General features: G+C 57.5%; 1 protein-coding gene across 1 annotated transcript in view; it reads left to right on the forward strand.

Moving 5' to 3' along the window:
- Aox1 (aldehyde oxidase 1) overlaps positions 1 to 26,668 on the forward strand; it is a 37,409-nt gene extending 10,741 nt beyond the window's left edge. Inside the window, 27 exon segments of the mRNA NM_001308442.1 lie at positions 62 to 206; positions 630 to 722; positions 2,646 to 2,797; positions 2,968 to 3,061; positions 3,141 to 3,250; positions 3,608 to 3,792; positions 4,217 to 4,379; positions 4,607 to 4,699; positions 6,609 to 6,778; positions 6,964 to 7,078; positions 8,555 to 8,677; positions 10,538 to 10,634; positions 13,060 to 13,184; positions 13,612 to 13,745; positions 14,504 to 14,591; positions 16,181 to 16,267; positions 16,588 to 16,779; positions 16,897 to 17,124; positions 17,681 to 17,776; positions 19,280 to 19,408; positions 19,951 to 20,025; positions 21,110 to 21,162; positions 21,975 to 22,089; positions 24,063 to 24,128; positions 25,093 to 25,281; positions 25,668 to 25,835; positions 26,269 to 26,668. Of these exon segments, the coding sequence (NP_001295371.1) occupies positions 62 to 206; positions 630 to 722; positions 2,646 to 2,797; positions 2,968 to 3,061; positions 3,141 to 3,250; positions 3,608 to 3,792; positions 4,217 to 4,379; positions 4,607 to 4,699; positions 6,609 to 6,778; positions 6,964 to 7,078; positions 8,555 to 8,677; positions 10,538 to 10,634; positions 13,060 to 13,184; positions 13,612 to 13,745; positions 14,504 to 14,591; positions 16,181 to 16,267; positions 16,588 to 16,779; positions 16,897 to 17,124; positions 17,681 to 17,776; positions 19,280 to 19,408; positions 19,951 to 20,025; positions 21,110 to 21,162; positions 21,975 to 22,089; positions 24,063 to 24,128; positions 25,093 to 25,281; positions 25,668 to 25,835; positions 26,269 to 26,319 (3,336 nt within the window). The 3' untranslated portion in view covers positions 26,320 to 26,668.
- Positions 26,669 to 27,263: the final 595 nt, after the last annotated feature.

Below are 27,263 nucleotides of genomic sequence, written 5' to 3' on the forward strand. Positions count from 1 at the left end.
TGACACAGCAGCTGAGGAGAAACGCCAGTTCGCAGTCTCAAGCCCCTTGCTTTTCCCATAGATACTGGCCCAGAAGCAGCCGCAGAAGTCCCGGGTGTTTACGGGCGACAGAGTAACCTGGATTTCCCCGGTGACCCTGAAGGACCTTCTGGAAGCCAAGGCCAAGAACCCCCGGGCCCCAGTGGTCATGGGCAACACCTCCGTGGGTATGCAGCCAAGTCCTGGTGCAGAGTGGGCTGATGGGGCGGCCTCGCCAGCAAATGCAGGGGAAGCAGCCTTCCTAGTCCTTTGGGCGCAGCCTCCGAAGTGGGCCCTGAGCTACCGTGCCCTCGCAGACACGACACCGACTCGCTGTGCAGCTCAGTCTCTGCCTGCTGTGCCCGGGGAGGCAGCCTGACTGCCCCCCTCCCTGAGGACACTCAGGGTCTCCCAGAGAATCAGAGAGAGCCACGTGACCCAGGTTTCAGGGCCACCAATTCTAGGGTCCTCTGACTTTAACTAGAATCCATCCAGCTGTTCTGTTTGGTGAAAGAAAAACAACTTTATATAAGGCACCAGTTTAATCATAATAGCTAAAATAAAAGGGCCATTAGTCCCTGTTTATCCTAATCATCTTTTTAATTTTTCAGGGCCTGAAATGAAATTTAAAGGTGTCTTCCACCCAGTTATAATTTCTCCTGATGGGATTGAAGAGCTGAGTGTCATAAAGCAGGGGAACGAAGGTTGGTCTCTACGGTCCTGTGTTCCTAGCTCAGATGCACTGGTCAGGCTTATTACTCCGTCCAGCTGACAAGCAGCCCTCCCATCCACCCATGGTCCCTGCTTATGAAATGGCCACCTTCCTGGGGCTGCAGGGGTGTTCTCTGAGGCCTCTGTCCAGCGTCAGAGAGGTGTAGCAACTGTGCAGCGAGGGTGCTGTGCTAGGTACACAGATACACAGCTGGATGGGAGTCAGTGCTCCCCAAATCCCCGTACAAGCAGACTACCTGCGGTGCTGGGTTATAGAGCGGCTTCTCTCCTGTGAAGAGAATTGACTTGATGCCAGTGATGGAGGCAGTGGGACTGTGGTGTGGCCTCTGGGTGGAATTCCTGCCGGTGGCCAGTAGAGTCTTATGATTTGGTTCCAGTTTGCGAAGACCGTATTCACTGTACTGCATGATAGAGTGACTGTGCAGAGAGTTTACCTCCATTATCAGCTCTGTCACCACTGCCACTTCCGTCACCATCTCATCACCTCCCCCTCCATCACCTCCACCTGCATCACCTCCCCTCCGTCACCTCCACCTGCATCACCTGCACCTCCGTCACCTCCACTTGCATCACCTCCCCTCCGTCACCTCCAACTGCATCACCTCCACCTGCATCACCTCCCCCTCTGTCACCTCCCCCTCCATGACCTCCACCTGCATCACCTCCACCTGCGTCACCTCCCCCTCCGTCACCTCCACCTGCATCACCTCCCCCTCCGTCACCTCCAACTGCATCACCTCCACCTGCATCACCTCCCCCTCTGTCACCTCCCCCTCCATGACCTCCACCTGCATCACCTCCACCTGCATCACCTCCCCCTCCGTCACCTCCACCTGCATCACCTCCCCCTCCGTCACCTCCACCTGCATCACCTCCCCCTCCATGACCTCCACCTGCATCACCTCCACCTGCGTCACCTCCCCCTCTGTCACCTCCACCTGCATCACCTCCCCCTCCATGACCTCCACCTGCATCACCTCCACCTGCGTCACCTCCCCCTCTGTCACCTCCACCTGCATCACCTCCCCCTCCATGACCTCCACCTGCATCACCTCCCCCTCCGTCACCTCCACCTGCATCACCTCCCCCTCCGTCACCTCCACCTGCGTCACCTCCACCTCCAGCACCTCCACCTGTGTCACCTCCCCCTCCGTCACCTCCACCTGCGTCACCTCCCCCTCCGTCACCTCCACCTGCGTCACCTCCCCCTCCGTCACCTCCACCTGCATCACCTCCCCCTCCATCACCTCCACCTGCATCACCTCCCCTCCGTCACCTCCCTCCCTATCACCTCCCCCAGCTTCTCCCTCTGTAACCTCCACCTCTATCACCTTCATCTCCACCATCTCCTCCATCACCTGCACCTTCATCATCTCCTCTATCACCGCCTGCATCACCCCTTCCATTGCCTCCACCTGCATCATTTCCATCAGCTCCATCACTACCTCCATCACCTCCCCTTCCATCACCTCTACCTCCATTACCATTATCTCCACCGCCTCTGTCACCTATATTATTACCATCTCCATGACTTCCACCTCCATCACCTACTCTCTCACCTCCTCCATCACCTCCACTTCCATCACCTCCTCTATCACTTTATCTCCATCACCTCCACTCATCACCTCTTCCATTGCCTTCACCTCCATCATCTCCATCACCACCACCTCCATCACTTTAATCACCTCCATCACCAATATCTCCACCACCTCCATCACCTCCATATCATCACTGCCTCCACTGCCTCCATTACCTCCATCTCCATGTCTATCTCCATCATCACCAACAGTAATAACCGGACCACGTGTCTGGTTAAAAAGACCCCACACGTGTATCTGTGGTCTGATGGGCCAGCAGTGATCGCATGGCCCTCTCCGCACGTGCCTCTGTTTCAGGCCTGACCCTGGGCGCTGGCCTAAGCCTGGCCCAGGTGCAGGATGTCCTGGCTGATGTGGTCCAGCAGCTCCCAGAAGAGAAGACGCAGACACTGTGTGCCCTCCTGAAGCAGCTGAGGACTCTGGCTGGGTCGCAGATCAGGAACATGGCAGTATGTGTTTGGGGCCTGCGTGCTCGGGGTGTTGTCCCAAAGGAATCATTTTGTTCTTTGAAACAGGCAGAGAGAACAAGTCTCCAAATTAAGTTCTCGCTTAATTCTTGTTTTAGCACTGTGCTTTTGAAATTACAAAACAGCGGTGAAAATAGCTTGTTTTAAAACAGTCTTTAGGGGGCCACATCATGAGCAGACATCTGGATTCAGATCTGAACCCGGTCCTGGCCGCAGCCAGCTGCACCCTCCATGTGCTGTCGCAGGGTAAGGCAAGGCTCCTCAGCCCCGTCTCCTGGAGGAGAGGGAAGTGCAGCTCTGGAATGGACGGGCATTCTCTCTGCAGAAGGAGACCGGCAGATCCCGCTGGACGAGCATTTCCTCAGCAGGAGTCCCAGCGCGGATCTCAGGCCTCAGGAGGTCTTGCTGTCTGTGACCATCCCCTACTCCCGGAAGGTGAGGACATCTGGCACCGTGAGCCTGAGCTCCTTATTCCTGCAGAGGGTGGCTCAGAAAAAGGGCTGGATGTTCACAGGGAGATAGAGGCTGGGCCTCAGGACGTGGTGTGAGGAGGTCATTTTCAGGGGACTCTTGCCTTCCCCTGCCCCAAACTCTTTCTAAGGATTCCAGATTTCTTTGTCCATAAAGCTTTTCCTAAATGAAACATGCAGGGGTTCCCTTCCCCTGTATCTTGGGCTTGAAAGAGGCTAAACCATTGCATTTGCAATGGAGCTTCATGGAAGAGGCGATGCACACAGGTTGATCCTGGCTGGGCCTTCCGGTGTCCACCTGCACCACCTTCCCGTCTTCCAGTGGGAGTTTGTGTCTGCCTTCCGGCAAGCCCAGCGGAAAAGGAGTGCACGAGCCATCGTGAATGTGGGGATGAGAGTCTTCTTTGGAGCGGGTGACGGTGTCATCTCGGAGCTTTGCATCTTGTATGGCGGTGTCGGCCCGGCCATTGTTTGTGCCACAGATGCCTGCCGGAAGCTGGTTGGAAGGTGAGACAGGGTCCCAAGAGGCAGGAGCAGGTGCGATGTACAGGGGGAAGGCTGAGCACGCAGACCTCTCTGTCCACACCGGGCCCTCCGGTGAGATTCCACAGTTGCTCTGTGTCTCAATTTTAATGAATGGAGGTTTGCATTGACCTCTGTCAGCTCACCTAACCTCCTGGTTCCTTAGTTTCCTTTTATGTCCAACATGGATAATTGCACCTGCACCAAGCACCTGAGAGACCTGACTAGGTGCAGAATCTGGCATGATCTGATGTCCTGGTGATCCGAGAGCCACCACTGCCCCTGGGCTGAGAGGGAGGATGGGGAGACTGGACCATGTCCTGAGCACAGTGATGCCCAGGTCTGAGCAGCTGCAGAGCCTGCGAGAGGCTGAGTCCTGTCCTCTGTCCCCCCCCCCCCCCCCGGCCAGGCACTGGACCGAGGAGATGCTGGACGAAGCCTGCAGGCTGGTCCTGGGCGAGGTCGCCATCCCCGGCGCAGCCCCTGGTGGCAGGGTGGAGTTCAGGAGGACCCTGCTGGTCAGCTTCCTCTTCAGGTTCTACCTGCAGGTGTCCCAGAGCTTGAGCCGCATGGTAGGTGGCCTGGTGGCCCTGGCTCTCTGTGGGGATCCAGACTGACTGGTGCTACGGGTGGTGTGGGGTTCTGAGGCCAGGTGGGTGGGTACCCTGGGGAGCCCTCCAGCTAAGCAAGAGCAGGCAGGCTCTGTTTGACTCCCCCTGGTTCTGATGCTGGCCAGTTGCTGTTCAGATAGTTTCCAGTCACTTGCTGATAACAGGACAGGCTCTGTCCTGCTTTTCAGGATCCGGGTCGCTATCCTAGCCTGGTAGGCAAATACGAGAGCGCCTTAGAAGACCTCTGTCTCGGACACCACCAAAGAACATTTGAGCTCCAGGTGAGGCGCTTTTGCTTATCAGGGAGACCGGGCCTCGCAGGGACTCCCAGCTCAGTAAGCCCAGCTTCTCTCAGGAGAATTCACAGCACCTTTCAATGTTGATTAAAATTAAAATCTCAAAACCCGGCAGGGGTGTCTCAGCAGTAGCGGACTTGCCTAGCAGGCACAAGATCCTCTGTTCAACCCCCAGCTAGAAAGAAAAATGTCAAAACCAGTGAGAATTGTGACCGAAAAGCAAAGCAGTGGTAGCTATCAGGAAGATGTTGCCCTTAGAGCCCTGGTTTTGTCCTGTGGCCTTGTGCTGCCCGTGGGAGGGAGCCAGCTGGCCTGCCCAGCTTCTGCTCCATGCTCTTGGAAGCCACCCCATTGCTGAGCTGGATAAGACCTGGCATGCTTCCCCTTGACATCATTATCAAGGAACTTGGCCTTAGGAGTTTAAGTCAAGAATGGGCAGACAGTTGTGAAAGAATCTGTGGTTGGATCTCAATACAAAAGCTTTCGGTATGTCGTAGCACATGCTGAATTTGCTATATCTCCCTTGAGATTTTTTAAAAACTCTGATACACTAAAATGCATGGAAGTGCATATTTTGAAAGTTAAAAACAGCTACCGTCTTCCCTGGCATTGATAGAAGGTGGCAGCCTCACTGTGACTTAGCCCCTCCTGACGTCACCTTAGCAATGAACAGACTCCGGAAGGGAGCAGCACATATCAGCTCGAGGTGCCCAGACAGTCGGTCGGGGGCGCGGACCTGTGCAGTGTGTCTGTGGGGAGTTTTGTTCCCCACGTTTCCTACTCTCTTCATACAGGCACTGGCATCTGTGTCATCAGAGCAAAGCCAGCCCTGGGGTAAACCCTGCCCCAAGCCAGGCCATTGTCTCCAGAGCATCTGACTCCGTGCATGGGCAGCGGCCAGGACTGCGCCCTGGCTCCTGACCTGGCCAGAGCCAGCTGTGGTCCAAGCAGTGGGCCCACATCTTTAGGTCTGGTGCTGGCTGGCAAAGGCAGGGTGCACAGTGGCCAGGCTGTGCGACCTATGACCAGGAAGTGAAAAGGGCCCCGTGCAAGCACTTAAACTCTGCCTCCCAGGCACTGGCCTCCCCGCTGCCCCTCTCCTCCCTTCCTCCCTCCTCACATTCCCCTCCCCCCTCCCCTTCCTCCTTTCTCCTCTCTCCTCCTCCCTCCCCCTTCCCTCTCCCTCCCCTCCCCTCCCCTCTCTCTTTCTCCGCTGTCCTCCCTCCCCTCCTCCCCTGCCCTCCGTGTGTGATTAGCAGAGGGGGAAGTGTGCATTTGTGCAGGTTCCACTGTAAGCTTAGTCTCCTCCACTTCTGCTCCTTTGCCCACCAGCCAGGACAGCTCCAGTGCCATCTGTCTATGACACACCAGGGCACTCCATCACGGTGCTCGGGCTCCACTGCGCTGGTCAGAGGGACACCTTTCGGGGTCTCTCAGAACCAGGAGCAGGTCACCACATGGAGCAGGGACACCATGCGCCTCAGGGTGGCTGGGGGAGCCTTTCTCCCTGCCCCTTAGACTTCCTCCCTCAAGACAGAGCGAGCAGTGGTTCCACTCAGAGTCGTCACCACGGCCTCATGCTCTGCACGTGCAGACAGCTGTGAGCCGGACTTGGGGATGCCATTTAACCGCATCCCTGAGTGTCAACGAGAGCCTGGCTTTGCACCCATTTATTCACATGTTTGGAACCTGTGTTCAGCCAAAGCGGGAAGCCCCACCATGGCTCCCCATTCCGCTTTCCTGCCAGACAACTTTAACACCTGTTGTCCTGCTGACCTGAGCAGGGACTGTTTCTCTCCAAAGCGCTCTGGGTGGAGTCGCTCACCACAGGCTCCCGGAGTGCCCACCCTGCCTTCCTCTAGAAGCCTGAAGAGTGTGCTTGTTCCTCACACAGAGCGCAGACGCCAAGCAGCTTCCTCAGGACCCCATTGGCCGCCCCATCATGCACCTGTCGGGGATCAAGCACACTACCGGGGAAGCCATCTACTGCGACGACATGCCCTTAGTGGACCGGGAGCTCAGCCTGGCCTTTGTGACCAGCTCAAGAGCCCACGCTGCCATCCTGTGAGTGTCAAAGCCACCACTTCGGCTCCGAGCAGGGACCAGAGGGGAGATGGGCAGACATGCAGGCCTGCTCTCTCCCATTCCCCACCGCAGCCTCGAGGTCCCCAGATCCATCCCAGGCAGGGCTCTGACATGTCCTCCCCGTCCCGCTCACCATGTCTTCCTCGGCTGTCCTGTGTGTCCAGCTCCATGGATCTGTCAGAGGCGCTCAGCCTGCCAGGTGTAGTGGACATTGTCACGGCCGAGCACCTTGGGGACGCAAACTCCTTCGCCAAAGAGACATTGCTGGCAACAGATAAGGTAGTGCGATGTTGCTTCCTGCTGGAAAAGTAGCTTCTTTAGTTAGCACTGTTTCTTGTTTTCTCCAGGACAGCACCTGATTGGCACGTCATAGACGATCCTGATATGCTTTGCTCATTACAAAGGTGCTATTAGCTACCGAATAAGCTCAAAACAGATTCGTCTTCCACAGAAGGAAGGACAGTGACGTATTACGTGGAAAGTTCCAGGAGTAATGCAGGGTGCTGCTAGTAGATCCAGAGGCAGGCAGGCTCCCCGGGAGCCCTAGCAAGCACTCTCGTCCTGGTGCCCCGAAGTCCAGTGCAGGTTCTCAGGGCATCTCTCCCCAAACTCATCCTGACGCTTCCATTTCTGGGGACTTGTGCCCAGGGGGCTGTTTTGTTTTGTTTTGGTTTGTGCTTTTGGCTCTGGGGATTGAGTCCATGTCTTCACATTGAGCTATATGACCATTTCTTTTAACTTTTTAGTTAGAGACAGGGTCTCACTAAGTCTCCAGGTGGACCTCTGGCCAGAATCTGTGATTCTCCTGCTTAGCCCCGGAGTGCTGGGCGTGCAGGTGCACCACTGCGCTCAGCCCATGGTTGTGTTTAAGTGAGCATCTGTTATGTCCAGTTTCCACATGACATGTGGCCCAGCCCTCCTAGAGTGTAGGGCACAGAGGAGGAGTCCAGCCAGTCTCCTGGGGGAAGCTCCTGTGTGATCTCCCTGGCCCCGGCCTTGCCTGACCGAGGACCTTGCTGAATCCTTCACGTTGTCCACACCCTGCTCCCCACACAGCTGGTGCTGTAGAGATGGCATTGCTGCTGTCTGAATGTGTCAGACACTAGACCTGGGCTCCTGGATCCCAGTAACTGTGCAGCTCTGACCTCCCTCAGAGCTCTGGGCTTGGAGCAGGCCATGCTCTGGCACTGGCTGGAGGATTTACTTGGAAAAAATGGAAGCAGATGTTTGGAATCACGGCTGAAGCCATCCCAGTGTAGGGCTGTGCAAGGCCCTGGCAGAAGCCTGAGTGTCACTGTGGTCACCGGCTTGCCTAGGTGTTCACTGACCCGAGGGCCCTGATGGCTCTGGCAGTGCCGTGTATCACAGCCCAGGCGCTAGGCCTGCACTGTTCAAGCCAGGAACAGAGAGCTCTTGGCCTGGTGCCTTGGGTTTAGATCCCTTTTAGCCCTCCTGTGCAGCCCTTTATGGCTTCAAGAAATCTCTTTGCAGAGCTGTGAACACAGAGCAGCGCCACCCCGGGCCCTGAGCTCAGCCTCTGGGGGTCCCCAATGGTGCGGGGACAGCGCCAGACTTGAGAGGCTGCCTCACTCGGCCCTCGCTGGCCTGGAGGGTGGTGTCCCCTCACTGTCTGCAGCCACCCTGTCTGGACGCTGCCTAAGATGTCCCTGTGCAGCCAGGGACAGATGGGATGTGGCTACTCGCTGGTGTGGCTGGCACGAGGGATCAGAGCCTGACCACGGGGTCTCCGTCTAGGTGCTGTGTGTGGGTCACCTCGTCTGCGCTGTCATCGCAGATTCTGAGGTCCAGGCCAAACGAGCTGCAGAGAAAGTGAAGATCGTCTACCAGGACCTGGAGCCGCTGATCCTCACCATCGAGGTGACAGCCCCTGAGCCCCCTGAGGTGTCCTGCAGGGAGGAGACGTCAGCCTTCGAGTGGGACAGGAAAGCCCAGCTCCACAGCAGCCTGTGATTCTTGGCACCAGCCAACAGGCGCTGTCCCTGTGCTCATGGACATAGCGCGGAGATGGCCTCTGGCTAGCGTCCCAGGGGAAGGGGACGAAATCCACCCACCTGACTAGGCTTTCGGGTCCCATGAACCAGCAGAGGTCACAGGAGCTGGGCTGGCCAGCGTCTCTGGGTTGTGTGGGGATGGGGCCTGAGGGCAGCACTAAGCGGGTGGCAAGCCTGGGAGCTGCCCGGTAGTCTGGGCAGGGCTCCTCCTGCAGTGGCACCACCCCCCTCTCGGGGCTCTGGGTACGGAGCCCTCAGGGGCCCCGAGGTGAATCCTCCAGCTCCACTGTCAGCTCTCGAATGCACCTGTAAGGGTCTTGAGCTGGATCCCCACCACCCAGAGGTGTCAGACCCTCTGAAGTGGCATTGGGGGCCCTAGGGTTTAGAGCAAGTTTGGAAATGCATGGAGGTTGTAAGATGCAGCTCCGTGAGATGGTGGCACCCGCCTGCTCACTCCCGTTGGCTCCTAAGTAATGAGATGAAACCACACACACATAGATCAGATTTGGGGATCCAGCACCACCCCGGAGAGAATAAGGGAGACCCACCCAAAGGTCACCATCGCCGGAGAACCTGGCTTGGTGTCACACTGCTTCTCACCTAGGAGCACAGCTCCCGCTCCTGGGAAATCTTCGTATTTTAAAATTAAAATAGAGTTGAACCGAGCAGGCAGAAATCTAGAAGGGTGGTTGCAGTCCAAAGCACAGCTGCACCCCAGAGCTCTTGCCAGTCTCGGACCCAGCACCCCAGCCTGGTGCACTGGGGCTCCTGCTGCCCACCTGGGGCCCAGGGCTGGAATTACTCTCACTCAATAATCATGCAGCCCTTCATCAAAACTTCATTTGAAACTGTGCTGGATGCCAGCAGTTTAAATATCCCTTCTCTTCTCCAACCCAGCCAAGTAAAAGTGCAAAGGTGGGCCGATCCCCAGACCGTTGAGGATGGGGCTCAGAGGCCAAGCTGCTTCCTTCAGCCTGGAGCACCCAAGTCCGTGTAGCAGGAAGTGTGGGAACGGAGTGGGTGAGAAATGGTTCCGAGCCCTGTGGGGCTGGGAGAGCGAACTGCACGCAGGGGAAGCTGGCAGGTGGGCACCATCTGCCACACGTGGGGGACATTACATTCTGCCTGCAGGGTCCAGTGGTGTCACAGATAAATTTCGCCACCTATCGCTGACCTTGAGGTTTAGCCTGGTGTGCATGGCTCAGAGAGCTCAGCAGTGCAGTGCGGGACCCTAGCTGACCTCGGTCCAGGGCGGGGCTGAGTGAGGCTCAGGGTGTAGGCATCAAGCTCCCCAGTACCTCCTTACCCCAGTGCTGCCATCATCGGCCTCCCTCTGTGGAGGGAACCAGGAGCCCAAGTCACCTGAGGCCACACAGAACTGGCATAGGGTCTGTCAGCAAACACTACTGGGGAGCCTGGGTTCTCTGGCAGTAACAGACAAACTCCCTTCTCGGTGGAGGAAAAGCCGGATTCTTGGGTGATCCTGTCAGGTGGGTGGGTGGGTGGGAAGGGGCAGCCAGAGGTAGGAGAGTTCCGAAGTGGCTGCAGGCTGGACATCCAGAATGGACCGGGATCCAGGGTGGGCAATGTGGGCGGGCGTTTCCGGGATGAGAGAAGACCGACCTGGACCCCCTGGGCCACATGCCTGGCTGTGAGCAGCACTGCGCCCCTCCTGAGGGGCCTGGGCCCTGGTCCTGGCCTGGCCTCAGTTTCCCATTGCCTCTAGGAAGCTATCCAGCATGACTCCTTCTTCGAGACAGAGAGGAAGCTGGAGAGTGGGGATGTAGCGGAGGCCTTCCGGACCGCGGAGCAGGTTCTGGAAGGTGAAGCTCTTGGCCCAGGGAGGGAGGGGGGCAGCCCACCTCTTGGAGCAGGCATTCACTGGAAATCAGACGCCCGACAGTGGGCGCCGTCCCCGTGGGCCCCATAGCCCCTTCCACCTCAGTACCCCCAGGAACCCCCGGCCGCTATGAGAACCCCGCATCTCACTTCCAGCGCCCTGAGCTGCGGTGCTGCAGGTGGCAGGCGGTGGTGACTCCAGCTCCAGAGCAGAGCCAGCTCCTCTCAGCTCTGCGGGTGCTAAGTGAAGTGGGTGTCTTGGGAATGGAGCTTGGCGCAAGCTCTGGGTACCTGTGGGTGTGAGCCTGGGCACAGTGGGCCAAGCTGGCCAATCGGCAAACACTGGTGCGTGAGGTTTGAATGTGCTCATCTTGGAGGGGGCGGAACCTCCTGGCTTTCTGTGCTCTTTGCTCTCTGTGGGGCACGTGTGAGACATCTGCTGTGTCACATTTTCTGCTCTTTCTTGAGTCAGCTCTTGGAGGAGACAAGAAGTCTAGAGTCCAGCAAGGAGTACACCTGGGGACTACCCCTCAGGCGGTTTTGGCCAGTTTTGCCCACTGCCGGCACTGCGGCCACTGAGTCTGTGCTGTGCCACGCCCTGCGGTCTTCCTCCTGCTGGCCACGGTTTGTGGCACTTTGGAGGGTTCATCTCTGATGCGGTGCAGTGCAGTCCCGTAGGTCGTCGTGCCACAGCCCTCCCCTCCGTGGCGTCTCCGGCCGTCTCTCTCTCTGTCTGTCGGCTCTGCTGTCCGTGCTACAGAACCTGACCCCCCTTTTACTCTCCTTCACCCCATATACGCACTGTTTTATGACTCCCGCCACACTGGGGCCCTGGGAAGCAACGCCGTAATTTTGTTTTAAACGTGCTTTTACAAACTCAAGGGGAAAGGGAAGTCTGCTGCATTCTTAGTCTTTCTGTTACTAATTGTTGCTTGCTGACGTTCTGACGTTCTTTATTTCTTAATCATTTCCTTCTGTTTCTGGAAGGTGGAATTTTCCCTTCCCGAGGGATTTAGACATCCAAGCCTGCAGGTTCTTGGGAGCCCGTCCGAGTCTCAGCTGCCCCTGCACAAGGCAGGGCTTGTCTGACTGCTTGCTACAAAGGGTTGGCCTTTTGTTTTTGTCTTCAGTTTTCTGAGGTTTGAACGTGACGTCTCCTGGCATGGGTGTCTTCGGGTTGGTCCGGTGGGGTCAGAGCCTGAGGCTTGTCTCTCGCCACATCTGGGAGCCCTCATTCCCGCCAGCACTTAGTTTCGGTGACATGGAAGTCAGATCTTTTTTGGTCACACAGGTTTCTCAGGCTCCACTCATCTTTTCCTTGTGTTTCTTTTCCTGCTGATCAGGCTCTTGTTCACTGGTCATTTTCTCTGTTCTCTCTGTTCTATTGTTGAGAGCACACACGAAGCATTTAAATTTTTAATTCTTGAACAGTAAATTTTCATTGGAAATTTTCCCTGGTGTTTTTTGCCTTGCGTTTCTTCACCGACTTTCTGTGTTTTGGAAACTGCTCAGAGGCGTCCATACGACTGCCGATTTGGTGTCCTTGTTGGTAGCCTCAACCTCCTGTCACCGGGGTCCTGGCTGCTCTGGGTCTTTCCCATGGAAGCCGAGGTTTTCCTGGCCCTGGGGTGACCAGTGGCTCCTTCATTTGCGGGGCACTTGGTTCTGTTCTAGGGTTCTGGGTCTTGTTGGGATCTTCTCTTCTACACCCAGCCCTGTGCTGGCAGACACCAGGGCCTGGCGCTTGTTGTTGCCACGTGGGGTCCTGGTACAGGTCCCTGATATGGCACCTGCGTGCTGGTCAGGGCTAGGCTCCCCTGCAGGTCTGGGGGCTGTTGGTTTCTGTGCGGCTTGGTTGGTGTGCGCTGCCTCGAAGTAGCTGATCACCCTGCGCGCCCTTTGGCCGAGACTTGGCTGCTGAGAGTGGGTCCCTTGGGGCCTTCCTCCATCTCTGCCCGTGGGGTTTGGGGTCCCTGGCTTCTGCAGAAGCAGGGCCGTGTGCACAGGTGACCCGTGACGAGAGCCTCAAGCCCAGAGAGCCCCACTGCGTCCTGCTGCAGTTTCGGTGTCCCTGTTGGTCACCTCACTGTTCTGAGGGGGGCATGTTTGGGAAGAACACACGAGGAGACTTTCAACCTCTTGGCTGACCAAGGATGACCTCGGTTGTGTCCAGAGAACAAAGGAAAAGTCAGGGTTTTGGGGGGCATTGAGGCCCAGGCGAGTCGTGCAAGGAGAAAGCTCCCTGGCACAGTGCAGCGGCCACTGGCATGTCCGACTTGGCACGCCAGCATGAGTCTTGCGGTTCCTCCTCAGTCCCCGAAGCTCTGGGTTGGACTCGGCCTCAACAGTAACAGCCGGGCACTGCCATCACCTGCCTGCTGCCCTGACTCCCAAGCACTTTCCCGACAGGTTCAATCCATATGGGCGGCCAGGAACACTTCTACATGGAAACCCAGAGCATGCTTGCTGTGCCCAAGGGTGAGGACCAGGAGATCGACCTCTACGTGTCCACACAGTTCCCCACGTACATCCAGGTAACACCACTGCTGTGTGGGGACACAGAAGCAGACCTCTGTGAGAAAATGTGCCGAGTGACTAGAGACAAAGGGCTACTCCCTTAGGAACTGAGAAAGTCTGGGCACTAGTGGTCATGCTGCTGTGGACTGCAGTGGCCACCCGATTAGAGCAGGCACCTTCTATAACTTCAGAACCAACTACACAGTCAGTGCACGTCTTTTGCTGTTCTCAGTGTCCTGGAATCAAAAGCAAAGAGGAAGGTTCGCCCGCCCTGGTGAGCAGCAGGACAGGGAGAGTTAGGGTCTGGGGGTGCCAAAGAATGGGGCCCACATTCAGAGATGAACCAAGGTGGGAGGAGACAGCACCCACAGGGAGAGGGCCTGAGCTACTGCAGAGGGCCTGGGGTTAGTGGGTAGGGATGCTGTGAGCTGCTGTCATCCCCAGGAAATCGTCGCCTCGACCTTGAAGCTGCCGGTTAACAAGGTCATGTGCCACGTGCGTCGTGTCGGCGGGGCCTTTGGGGGCAAGGTGGGCAAGACTGCCATCCTGGCGGCCATCACGGCATTCGCCGCCCTCAAGTAAGTGGGGATGCTGCTGATGGTGGAGGGGCGGCCTTGAGGAAGCCTCAGTGACCGGGCCCAAGAGGAAGAAGTGGAACCGAGGCCCCTTAACCCTGCACGGCAAACACACAGACTCCGAGCTCATTACCATTCATTAATGTCGGTTGTCCAGTCTAGAACTCTGAAAACCAAAATAAGACCTGATACGGATGCGAGCAAGAGTCACATGGAGCTAGTGGGGTACCGGGGGAGTGGACGGAGCAGCGCTCTGCCCTGCTGGCTGCACTGTGCGGGCCTGACTCCTCCTCCGGAGTGCTGCTCCCTGGCCACCGCTTTTGCTGGGCTGCGTCTATTTATGCTGCCAATTGCCTGCAGGCCTCAAACATTGCTGCAGGAAACCTTTGCCCAGCAGTGCTGCCAGGTCCTCTATCCTGGGAGAAAAAAATCTTGGTCTAGATCCACCAGCTTCTGCCATTTCAGGCCTGTTTTTAGGGATTTTTTTTTTGTACTGGGGCTTGAACTCACAACCTCATGCTTGCCAGGCAGGGGCCATGCCGCTGAGCTGTGTCCCCGGCCCCTGGTCCTGCCACTTGTCACTAGTCTGGTGTGTGGACTCGGGCCATCTTCCTACTGCAGAGGCAAAGCCCACTGCAGGCCTGGGGGGGGGGAGGCTGCAGCGCACCAGGGTCAGGAGCAGCGTGGACAGAGCCCAGTGTCCTTCGTGTGGTGCCCCTGGGGTGCTGCAGTGAGAATTCACCTTGTCCATCTTCTGTCAGGCACTGCCGGGCCGTCCGCTGCATCCTGGAGCGAGGGGAGGACATGCTGATCACTGGGGGCCGCCACCCGTACCTCGGGAAGTACAAGGCAAGTGAGGCGGGCGGGGCCGGCGCTCCACCACCCTGTCCGCGTCTGTGCTGCCAGTGAACTTGTGTCTGGCACTGGACGCTCTTCGGCTTCGCCCAAGGAAAACTGACCAGACAGCACTGTGCCGCACAGGGTCAAACATGGGGAGATCTGCCAGTACACACATCCACGAAGCCCATCTGGTAACCACACTTATTCCCCTATATAGAGAAAAATAAGACAGGATAATTCCCATAACAATTGTGTTACTTGCAAATGGGCTCCTCACCTTTTAATGCATTGAAGGTATTTTGGAAATTTGTGCCCCAGAAATCCCTAGACAGGTTTTCACAGCAGAAAATAATTATTCTTTTGCTTCGTAAGAGATCATTGGGGCCAGGGATATAACTCAGTAGCAGATATCTACCTGGCAAGTGCAAGGCCTTGAGTTTGATTCCTGGTACAAAAAAAAAGAAATCATTGTTTGGGCCAGGGATTTAGGTCATCAGCACAGCGCCTGCCTGCTAAGTGTGAGGTCATGAGTTCCGTCCCCCGTACAAAAAAGAGAAAGAGAGGCAGTTGTGATCACAGTGGACTAGCTGCTATCGCAAACAACACGGCACTCTGGAGCTCTTAACCTTCACAGGTTGTTCTGGGGTCCCGTCATGGCCCTGTGAGCTTTCGGAGCGTGATGGGGAGGGCTCCACGCAGGAGCTTGAGCTCTGAGTTCCTCTGGTGGCACCTCCATGCCACTCCTGGACTGTACCGTCCGATACATTAGGAGTTGTGCATGGCTGCTTGGGTTCTCCTTTAAGCCAACTACATTAAACTGCCACGTAGTTCAGTGGTTGGTGACACTAGGCTGGGTGCTGCCCGCCGGGAGCCCTCACAGGGAAGTCCTGTCGAGAGGTTTGGGAAGGGCACTGCACGCCCTCAGGGTCCCTGTGACAGGCGGCCAACAGCAAGAGTGACGTGTGATGGTGCACACGGGAGCTGCAGGCACTGGGCCTGTCCACGGAGGACCCAGGTGGCTTTCACTGCCACTGCAGGGAGGCTGGCAGGAAGGAGGGTGGGAGGGTCACCTGAGACAGGGTCGGTCAGACCAGACCCAGTGGCACCTGATAGATGACAGTGGGATGGAGAGGGGACGAGCCCAGGAGCAGCAGAGTTTGGTGGAAAATGAGGCCAAGCACCACAGGGATCAAACCAGGAGCAGGCCTGGGGAGAGTCCAAGGGATGTGCTGGCAGGGAAGGGGAGCAGTGGGGACGCTGCTGTGTGGTGGTGCTGGGGAGAGCGCGGAGGCAGCAGTGCCCTTCGCCAGCATGGACCTGTGGAGGGAACCAGACTGAGCTGTGAAGCCGTCAGGGTAGTGCAGGGACAGTGGCCGTGTGCCCGGGTGTAGTGCGGATGGCGCTGGCGTCCTGTGTGGGACGTTGCCTTGTGCCTGTGATCTGTGTGCACCGCCTTGTTTATTCATCCAGCTTCCACGGCTGCCGGGGCCCCGGGAGCTGGGTACAGACCCAGACCTACGCCTGAGGCTTTTCCAGGGTTGGCACTTGGGGGACTGAGTGCCCGGCCAGCCGGCGTCAAAGGTCAGCTTTCTCCCCAGGTGGGATTCCGGAACAACGGCCAGGTCGTGGCCCTAGACATGGAGCATTACAGCAATGCGGGCAGCACCCTGGACGAGTCCCTGATGGTAAGTATCTGCCGGGGAGTCACCGCTGCAGAGCAGCTGCGGAAATCTTCAGTCACCGCAGTCATTTTTCACTCTGAGAGGCCCGAGCCCTCCTTCGAGGGGGCACTTGCTCGGAAATGTGAAAATTAACATAGCAATTTCAAAGAAGAGTTGCTGGAGTCCTTTGGACCTCTTCAGGGCAGCTGAGCTGGGGTGTGGTGCAGGCCTGGGTTCACGGAGTGCAGGAGGCAATGCTGTCTGTGCCTGATTTTTGGTCTGAGGCCTCACGGTGGCAAATGGGTGTGGAGGACGAGGTTCTCATCATGTCCCGGCCTCCGCAGGTGGTGGAGATGGGGCTTCTGAAAATGGAGAATGCATACAAGTTCCCCAACTTGCGCTGCCGTGGCCACGCCTGCAAAACCAACCTCCCCTCCAACACAGCGCTGCGCGGTTTCGGCTTCCCCCAGTCCGGGCTCATCACCGAGGCCTGCATCGTGGAGGTGGCCGCCAGGTGCGGCTTGTCCCCGGAGGAGGTAACGTGGACTCCCCCACACCCCTCGGGTGTCCTTGCAGGATGGCGGGCTGGACAGGACCAGGGTTTAGGGGCCGTGCCTGGCCGTCCCTCGAGCCTACCCGCTTTCCCACCACAGGTCCGAGAGGTGAATATGTACCGGGGAACTGAGCAGACGCACTACGGACAAGAGATCCACACCCAGCGCCTGGCCCAGTGCTGGAGCGAGTGCAAGGCCAAGGCCACCTTCTCCCTGCGGCGGGCAGCCGTCGACAGATTCAATGCAGGCAGTCCCTGGAAGAAGCGAGGGCTGGCCATGGTGCCCCTGAAGTTCCCCGTGGGCCTGGGCAGTGTCGCCATGGGCCAGGTGGGTACCCACACAGCTAGGCAGCGCTGTGTGGCGGCACCATCCACCCCATGCTGTGGGACATGCTGCCTTGTGGCTGCAGGTTGCAGTCACTGTGCTGAGCCGGGCTGGGTGGAGCTGGCTCCCTGCAGAGCATCTGGGGCCTCTGCCACACCCACACCTGGGGGTCGACCCTGGGATCCACCCAGCTGCCTGCGGCTTCTGGTCAGGAGCAGAGTGGACAGCTGTGTCAGGCATTGGATGGGGTCCACCAAGCCCAGAACAGTGAATCACTCCCAGTGTCAGGAGCTTGTCCTGCCTTGCACGTCCCTGGAGTGGCGGTGCTCTGTGGAGAGCTTACGCCCCGGAGCCCTCACTCCCGGGGCCTGGCTGCAGAGCCCGGCTAGAAAGCACACAGCCTCCTGTGGGCCCACCATGTCCAGCTGTGCCCGTTATGTGTGTGTCAGCAGGACCTGGGGGACAGAAGGAAAAAGACCATTTCTAAAACCTGCTGTCACTGCCACAGCCCGTCTTGGTGCCCCCGGGGCCCTCTGCTCACCATCTCGTCTCTGCACAGGCTGCCGCGCTGGTCCACGTTTACCTGGACGGCTCTGTGCTGCTCACGCACGGTGGGATAGAAATGGGGCAGGGTGTCCACACAAAGATGATCCAGGTAAGTGTGCAAACCACCGATGCTGCTGTGTATGTGCAGCACACACATTCACCAGAGGAAAGCCATGAGTACCGGTGCCCTGAGCCAGACCCAGTACAGGCGACCCTGGCCGCAACAGCAGCAGTGCTGCAGTACCAAGCCCGAGAGCGCAGCTGTGCCCCACCCCACCCCACCCGGGCTGTCTGCCAAGCTGTGTCAGTGCCTTCCCACCCAAAACACATGGCCTCTGGAGCTGCATGGTTTCTCAACCTGAACCACCCAGAACATGACCCCTACTTGACATTTTTAGCAGAAATTTTACTAGTTTGCTTTTGGCTCCCTTATTGTAGATTAATTTTAAACTACTAATTTCATAATTGTGGTAGAAAGTTAATATTATAGGTTATAAAACATTTAGAAAAGATAGAATGTTTTTTAAAGGCTTACATGGTTTCACCTCTTCATGAGTTTATTTGGGGTCCTTCTGTTGTGTCCCTACGCTGTGTCAAGGTGGACATTGGCTCCTCCGCTCATTAACAATTCTGTGCCCTCACGATCCTTGGGGCTCCCGTGGGTGTGATCCATTAACCATTCTCCTGTTATTGAACACTTCTGTGAATATTTTTGTCCCTTAACCTACTGCCCTATCCATGATTATTTTCTTGAAATAGTTTACCAGACATGAAATTCCTGAGTCACAAGGTGTGAATATTTCAAATCGCTTGACGTATTTTGCCAAGTTATTTTCTGCAAGTTGTTCACATCCTTGTAATTCTGCACAATATCCAATGTGACTGACTGCTGATAATATCAGTGTAGTTTGCTAGGAAAGTGAAGGTGCCCACTGTTGCTGATGACAGAGGTGTTGGCATATGCTGTCCTCTGGGCTGTCAGCCCCTTGAGGATGTCTGATGGCCTTGCCCTGCTTTGGGAGGGTTCAGGGTCCTTGGGCTGGGTCCCCAGAGGCTGTGACCCCAGAGCCCCGGCACTCCATATGGCCAAGCTCCGAGAGCTGGTGTTGGGGCAGGCCCTGGTGCCCGCAGCTGCATTGGGTGAGCCTGGCTAGGGTGCTGCCCGCAGATCTCCAGGGAGGATGCCTGTGTCCTGCAGTGCTGGAAGTAAGAGCCCAGCACCCTGCAGAGCCCACCTGCACTCCTCAGTACAATCACGCAGCTGCTTGCAGGCTGCTGAGAGCAGCAGTGATAGAGAGCAGCGTCCCGTTGTTGGTATCCCGCTTGTCTAGAGTGCCACAGTCTGCAGGTAGAAGGTGCTGCAGGCAGGTGTCCCTTTCGTGATTTTAAGGACTCCAAAGTGTTCCTTCCCACCTCGCCTGGGCTCCCCCACTTTCCCAAAAGGATGATGAGAGTCTGGGGAAAAATCGTGCACCCAGAACTCAGGGTCCAGACAGGCTCCTGCAGCAGGGCTTCCGTGCCTGTGAGCCTGCGTGCGTGCAGCACCTCACACTGCAGCCTGGGCCTCGTGTGGGGCCACACTGCCTGGACACACACTCTGTCCGGAACCCAGGTGGTGAGCCGGGAGCTGAAGATGCCGATGGCGAACGTCCACCTGCGTGGGACAAGCACCGAAACCGTCCCTAATGCCAATGTCTCCGGAGGCTCTGTGGTGGCCGATCTCAACGGGCTGGCAGTAAAGGTAAGCGCTGCTCGGAAGATGGGCTGGCCCGTGGCCGCTGAGGGGCTGGGCTTCCTCCTCACTGCCTCCTTTCCCAGCCTGTACCCTGCAGTCCCCTGGACCTGAGGGCCACCTCTGTCGCCCTGGCTCCCAACCTTTCATGTCCTTTTACCCCACCCAAAATGCCTGGCTCCTGCTCCCACACCACCTCCCCGCGTCCATCACTCCCCCCCCCCCAGCACTGCTACAGGGCTTCCTCTCTCCTTCCCTCCCTCCCTCACACAGCCACTGCCCTGTGGGGGACAGTCCCCAGGGCAGATCCGCCACCTCCCGAAATGACTGCCTGCCACAGGTTTCCTGCTGATCCCAGCCCCTGCACTTGACTTGGCTTATGAGGCCACTGCCTCGAAGACCTGCTCGCCCCAGCAGGGTCCACACACGGCCTTTCCAATGTCTTCTCAGGGGGACGGTCCGAGCCATGGCCCCTGAAGCTTGCAGATCAGCCGCAGGAGGACGCGGTGTGTTCTTTGGTTATAATTTTAATTTAAATCTGCGACCCCTAGGACGCCTGTCAAACTCTTCTGAAACGTCTGGAGCCCATCATCAGCAAGAATCCGAAAGGGACGTGGAAGGAGTGGGTGAGAATCACTGGTTCTCTGTGCTTCATGTTAGGACAGAGGACGAGGGGAGACTGCGGGCTGAGTAGACATCTGCAGAAGGGACAGTGCAGAAGGTCCAGGCGCGGGGACAGGGAAGTCCTACCGTGGCACGGCAGGGGGTGCTTTTATCCAGGAAAAGGCTCTTGCTCCTCACTGGGTGATCTGGAAACGCCCCCTGCTTCCTCAGAGGCACATAATACCCACCTGGGAGAGGAGACCACCCTCCCAGGGCCCCAGTGAGTGGCTCAGGTCGCAGTGAGAAAGCAGTGTGTGGTGTGGGCCAGGCACTGAAACGCTGTGCTGGGCCGGCAGGGTCATGACATTTAGGCCCAGTGTGAGAGATCCTGGCAGAGGCCTCCACTGCAAAGCCGCTCCAGACTGGGGTGCAGCTCTGTGGAGCCTGCTCAATCCCAGCAACGCCCCACCATGAGGGGCTCCTGCTGTTCTTGAGGGCAAGGGCCTCTCTGCCACCCGTTTGTGGCTCCCCTGAGCCCTGCTGGGCTGCAGACAGCAGCCGAGCAGTACCCCCCAGGGCACATTCCCCCAGGCTACCCTCATGGGACAACACCTCTGTCCCGGCTGCGGAACCCGTGTTGCACCCTCAGACCCAATGCTGCTTTTCTGGGAATCGGTCAGCTGTGAGCCTCTTCGGTCAGAACTTTCTGTGTCAGTGGGACAATTGAGCCCAATCATTCCCTGCTGTGGACACAGGTGTGGATTTGGGGCTGAACCTGAGCATGCAGCTGGCCATCCTCCCCTTGGTGCCCCTAGCAGAGGCTCACCTCTCCAAGGGCGGGTGTCACCTCATCAGCACCGCAGAGGTGCCTGCCCAGTCACCCTGGCAGCAGTGCCCACTAGCCATGCAACACTCACACCGTCACGCAGTCCCAGCAGACGCCGTTCTAGCACAGGGAGCCCAGTGCTGGGAGAGAGAACCCGAAGGAAGACAGGGACCAGAACCCTCTCATGACTGCTGCCCTGTGGCACACCAAGCACACAAGAGGTGGGAGCCCCAGGGACCTCTGCCTCCACGCCCCTCACAGGTCGTATTCCTCCTCCCCAGGCACAGGCTGCATTCGACCAAAGCATCAGTCTCTCAGCCATCGGATACTTCAGGTAACAGCTCCTAGTGCATGCTATGTGGGGGCGCCATGGACCCTCGAGGCTGGGCCCACGCGCTGAGCTGCGCCTCAGCTCTGCTTTACTTTTAGTGTGAGGTGGGTCTCACTGAGCTTTAAGGTCCCAGGTTGGGCTCCAGCTGTGATCGTCCTGCCTGGACCTCACAGCAGGGGCATCTTGGCAAAGAGTTTGAGTTCTGTGTTCAGTCCTGGCGAGGCACATGATTTACCTTCAGTTAACCTTGGCTATAAAGAACAGAGTGTCCAGTGGTCTGTTGCTGGGGAGAGGGGGCCCCCAACAAAATCCAGCGAGTGAGGAGTTCCCTCAGCTGGCGTGGGTGTTCGAGGTTGAACTACACTGCTGTGGTCGGCTTTTGGCCACTGTCTGGGAGTCCCAGGGCCCTGGCGTGGGCACTGGGAGCATCTCTGGAGACGGAGCAGAGAGTGAGGACTGACCATCGGCCTCTCTACCCAGTGGTGGTCAGCAGACATCCTCGAGGAGGAAGGGGCTGGCACAGGCCATGCACAAGGGTGGTGGAGAGAACAGAGCCAGAGCAGACAGGGCAGGAGGCTTGCGCCTCTGCCGAGGGGCCTGAGCCACACAGACTGAGTCCCCAGTTCCCCTGGGGACCCTGCAGCTATGTCACCTCCTCGGAGAGCAGCCCAAGGAGGATGAGTCACCCAGGAGCCCTGGCTGTTTCTGTGGAGTAGCTTGAGCTGCAAGAGAGGGAGCTGGGCCAAGCAAGCCTGAGGCCCCGGTGGCAGCTTTTCATAAGCACAGCCTCAGTGGCTCTGTCCTGGCTCCTCCAGGGGCTACGATGCAGACATGGACTGGGAGAAGGGCAAAGGCCACCCGTTCGAGTACTTCGTATATGGAGCTGCCTGCTCGGAAGTCGAGATTGACTGTCTGACAGGGAACCACAAGGTCAGTGCCAGCAGGATAGGTCCCTGGGGCCGCTGCAACACCCCACACCCTCCCCCTCTCGGGAGCCGTGCCCTGCCCCAGGGTGAGCTCTGCATGGGTCCCTGGGTACCTGATCCTGCTGACCAGGCCGAGGCCAGCTCTCAGAATCTCGGTGCCCACAGGTCCCTCCTTTTAGCTAATTCTTATGAAGGAGATGCACACACTGACAGACAGGTGTGCCTGCCCACACGCATACACTAGATTTGAGCATCTGGTTTTTTGTCCTGTACCCGGCCCTGGCTCTAGGGCAGCCACTGCTGGTGCAGCAGTAACAACACACACTCACCCGAGCGTCCGGGGGGCCGCGCTTGCCTTGGCAGAGGCCGTGTGATCGGGTGCTGGTCTGGTGCGAACCTGTCCAAGGCCTACCCAGGAGCAGCTCCAGTGTCGGGCCGCGGTCAGACGGGAGTTTCATTTCAGCAGTCTTTCCTACACCAGCATCAGCCCACCTCTCCTGGCTGCCTGCTCAAAACCTGGCCAGTCTGGGCCTAACTCAGCCTGAGTCTGGCTAGGGAGCTTCCGGGACCCTGAGCAGTGACCACTGTGAGCTTTCACAACAGGGCAGCCGTCGGGTCCACTCGGGCTCTCGCTCCAAACCCCTCCCCCCAAAGAAAAACTGGACAGATGTGCCAATCTGTGCACAGCTCGTGTGTGCCTGGGCCATGTTAAGATCCAAGTCAATGACCAGCCTAGCCGTGTGCATCCGAGGCACCTAAGGGTGTACAAAACCATCTCATCATGATATCCAGGTCAGCAGCCCAGGGGTGTCACTCCAGGTAGGAGGGCGTCTCCTGACACCCTTTCCCCGCCTCCCTGGCCTGCTTCCTGGCCATACCTCCAGGTGACAGACCTGCCCCATTCCCACAGCATTCCCCTCCTCAGGAACCCAATCCGAACCCTGGTTAGCTAGTGCTGATATAACAAGTAACAAATATTCGGGAGCTGCAGCCCCTGCTGGGGTCAGCCGTGGGAGAGGCTTGTCTGAGTGACCCTGGCTCGGCTTCTTGTGAGGTTGTGGTCACCTCACGGCTCCTGGGGCCAGGACCCCTGCTTCTGAGTCACACCCCATGGTCCTCAGTGGAGGTCTTGGTTTCCCTCGGCTCCTCGCTCCTCGGCTCCTTGAGTGGCCCTTCCTGCAGGCTGCCTGGGGCAGTGACCACCTGAGCTCAGAGAGCCACTGTGTTGCTTCTGCTGTCCTCGGTGGCCAAGTGGGTCAGAATTTTGCATCCACCTTGTCTGTCTGTGAGCGAGGGAGGAGAGATCAAGTTTCACTACAGCGGAGCACTATAAACCACCAACTAATTCTCCTGAGAGAAGCAGGAGACGGGAGGGCCAGCAGGACTCTGCCTCCCTTTGTTCTGTGGTGTCTGTTAGGGTGGAGACATCCAGTGTCAGCAAAGAAGTTGCAGAATTCCTGGGGCATGGTGGTGCCACCTGCGCCCCATTTGTGTCCTCAGAGCAAGCTGACATCAGACCTGCTCTCCCTCCGCCCTCCTGAGAGTGAGGCTAAGCAGCAGGTGCAGCTTGCAGGCTGCCACCCTCCCGAGCTGTGTGTCCCAGGACTGGGCCTGGGCCGCTGGGAGCTCTACTGACCCCGTGCAGCAGGGATGGCCCAGCACGGGGCTTCCTCTGGGTGTCACCCAACACTGCCCTGGGCCTTCCTCTGGGTCTGTCCCCCATGCAGTGAGAATCAGAGTCAAGTAAACATTTCATTCTTCTCACGCTCCAAGAAGGAAAAAACCCACCACTGCTTAGGAGTATTTGTGCAACCTTGACAGTTTTACATAGTGAAGTCTCTGTGGCCTGTTCCTTCTGAAATAACACGGTTCGAGAATCTTTGCCCCACTGTTGGCTGGGCAGGAAGTGTCCCTCTGCTGCCCCAAGCCGAGTCCTCTGCAGGGAAACAAACGCCGGGGCTTTGTCTTTGTCTCCAGAACATCCGGACAGACATCGTCATGGATGTCGGCCGCAGTATCAACCCAGCCCTCGACCTAGGCCAGGTGCGTGTCACCCTGCCACTCCCATTCGCTGCAGCAGAGGGTGCCCGCACTCTCAGCCTCCTGATGGCCTTCCCTCCACCCGCTCCTCCTTACTGTCTAAGAAGGCAGGAGGTGAGGCGGGAGGGGCTCATGAAGAAAGCACCCTGTGGGGAACGGGGACCGTGTGAGGAGAGGTGGCCCGGGGCCAACAGGGACAGGAAGTGACAGTCAGGCAGGGCCGGTCACAGCCCCATTTCTAACCCCTGTGAACTGACACATGCACAGTCCCGAGGGTCTCACGCTGGACAGTGACGGGCCGCCTCACGCTGCCTCTGCCCAGCACCTCCAGTGTAGCCCATCCTACAGTGTCCCCAGGTCCCCACCATGCATCACGGGAACTAGGAGAATGTGGGGGTGCCTCAGGAGGTTGGGGAGGAGTCAGCCCAGAGAAACCTGGACGTTGTACACCCCTGACAAAAGCCTGGCCCCAGGACACTGCCTGACAGGAAGGTCCCAGCTCTGGCAGAGGTGACCCAGAGTGTAAGGAAGATCCATCTGACCCCCAGGGACCCCCCCTGGGGCCGGGGCTGAGGAGGAAGGAAATCAGAGGAAGGTTAGGGTCCTGCCTAGGGACCCCTGCCCTGACACACTGTGGAGGAACAGTGCCGAGACTGAGGCTGGCCATGGCTGTCTCACAGGCAGGGCACGGGCTCAGGGGACAGCCTCCGAGGGGTCTGGTCTGTGTGGATCGGGCAGCCGGTTCTGTGGACAGCGGTACCCTCTGGCCTGTCTGGCCTCGGTCCAAAGCCAAGCAGTGACATGGTGCTTGTTGCCGACCTGGCCAGGTCTGGAGGTGTCCAGGCTGGGCCTCCTGCAGGCGCCCTGCCGCCCAGGCCCCTCCTCGGCTCTGCCGGGAGCGCAGCGGCATTGGGGGAGCTGCGCCCCTTGGGCTGCACTTTCCCAACGTAGGGTTTGTTGGAGCCAGGTGGAAGGCGCCTTCATCCAGGGCATGGGGCTGTACACCTCGGAGGAGCTGAAGTACGGCCCCCAGGGCGCTCTGTACACGCGGGGCCCTGACCAGTACAAGATCCCGGCCGTCTGCGACGTCCCTGCCGAGCTGCACGTCTTCTTTCTGCCTCCATCCAAAAACTCGAATACCCTGTATTCGTCCAAGGTGAGCCGTGCGGGTCCAGTGTGCTGGGTGAGCCCGGGGGCAGCCAAGGTCTTCGCCTAGGGCCTGTGGGTCTCCATTGGGATCTCGGGGACACCCCCTAGAGTCCCCAGCAGAGCAGCAGAGCAGCGCGGAGTCCTGAAGCGGCTGCTCTTTCTATGGAGCTGCCCTGACTTTTCCTCCTGAACAATTCTCTTCAGACTGGCGTCTGATTTCTGTGCTTGGGGTCATTTCCTTAGGCAGGAGTTCTAAGGCAGGAATAGTGGGGCAGAGGTTCAGTTCTTTACTAAGTGCTTATGTGTGCATATGTATTTTATACATGCATAAGAACTGCATGTCTACACACACACACACAGACATGGGGTGACCATGCTGCCTGCTTCCTGCAGGGCCTGGGGGAGTCCGGGGTGTTCCTGGGGTGCTCCGTGCTCTTCGCCATCTGGGATGCGGTCAGTGCTGCAAGGCGGGAGAGAGGTCTGCCTGGGACCCTGGCACTCAGCTGCCCGCTGACCCCGGAGAAGATCAGGATGGCCTGCGAGGACAGGTTCACCAAGATGGTAGGTCCACTGGGAGAAGGCTGGGATGATGCTCAAGCTTTGGCTCTGCCCCAGGTGTTTGGGCTAAAGAGCACGCTGGCCCTGAGCTTGGAACCGTGAGTTGGCTGCATGGCTTGGGAAGAAGCCTCATTCACCAGTTTCATGTCCCCCTGTTCTGCTCCCTCCCCTGGAGAAGCTCACAACCCAGTGTGGACCCCTGGGCCACGCCCACAGCCCGCCCTTCCCCCAGCAGGCCGGGAGAGCCCTGCCAGACCCTTTCTGGACCCCACTCTCCTCCTGCTCAGTGTGAGGGCAGCATGGACCCCAAGTATCCCTTGGGCCCTCCAGGCCTGTGCACTGCTGCTTCTGACCTCTCACCACCCTGCACCCAGGGCCCCTGTTCTGCTGTTTTCCATCCTAGTAACAGGCATTTCCCACATTTGTTCTATTCTAGATTCCAAGAGACACCCCTGGATCCTACGTTCCTTGGGACGTTGTTGTGTGAAGCACACCAAACCTCTGGAGGCCGAGAGATTCCCCAGCCCCTCCGCCTCTGTGGAGAGAGAAGGACAGATAGATGGGTGGTTGATAGGTGATGGAGGATAGGTGATAAATGAGCAGAGGGTAGGTGGTAGAAGACAGGTGATAGGTGATAGAATATAGGTGAAAGATAATGGATTATAGATGACATTGATAAATAGGCATAAGCAATTTACATAGAACACTTTAAATGGTATGAATATTGACTTTCCCCGGAGGATGATATTCTCCCTTGGACTGGAAAACATGATTATTTTTATGTGATTTTTATCTGGCTTGTGTTCAGCAGCAGAAATTATACTGCCTACTGAAAGACAGCTGTCTGAATAAGTTTTTTCCGAATGTGAACTGTGAAGTTACTGTTTTTCCCCTTGTCCCCATTTGCGATCCACCTGAGGCTGTGTATCAAAGTCTGTGGAACCCAAAGAGAAACACAGATTGAACATCATCGACCCTGACAGAACGCACACCTTCAAGGACGATCCTGAAAGCTGAGAATGTCCCTCTGTGGTAGAGTGATGGCTTAGGCACTCAAGGCCCTAGTTCAGTCCTCACAGCATGAAGCAAATGATCTGGGAAGAAACCCAGAAAAAAGGAGAAGATATTTGTCAATACTATGTCAAAAAAAAGACTTGTATCTAGTATATATAAAGAACACAACTCAACAGTAAAACACAGGACAACTTAAAAATGGTCAAAGGAATTGAATAGACATAGGTCCAAAGAAGGCAGCTGGGGATTTAGCTCAGCAGAACAGGGCCTGCCTGGCAAGCCCACAGTCCTGAGTTCAGTTCCCAGTGCAACACACACACACACACACACACACACACAGGCCAATGAGACCATGAAAAGCACTCCAGCTCACCAGCCGTGAAGGAAATGCAGATAAAGCCACAGCAAGAGGGGCTG

Source organism: Cavia porcellus, unplaced genomic scaffold (assembly GCF_034190915.1).
Source record: "Cavia porcellus strain 051 isolate PalLab524CR breed Dunkin Hartley unplaced genomic scaffold, mCavPor4.1 scaffold_12, whole genome shotgun sequence".
Taxonomy (NCBI): domain Eukaryota; kingdom Metazoa; phylum Chordata; class Mammalia; order Rodentia; family Caviidae; genus Cavia; species Cavia porcellus.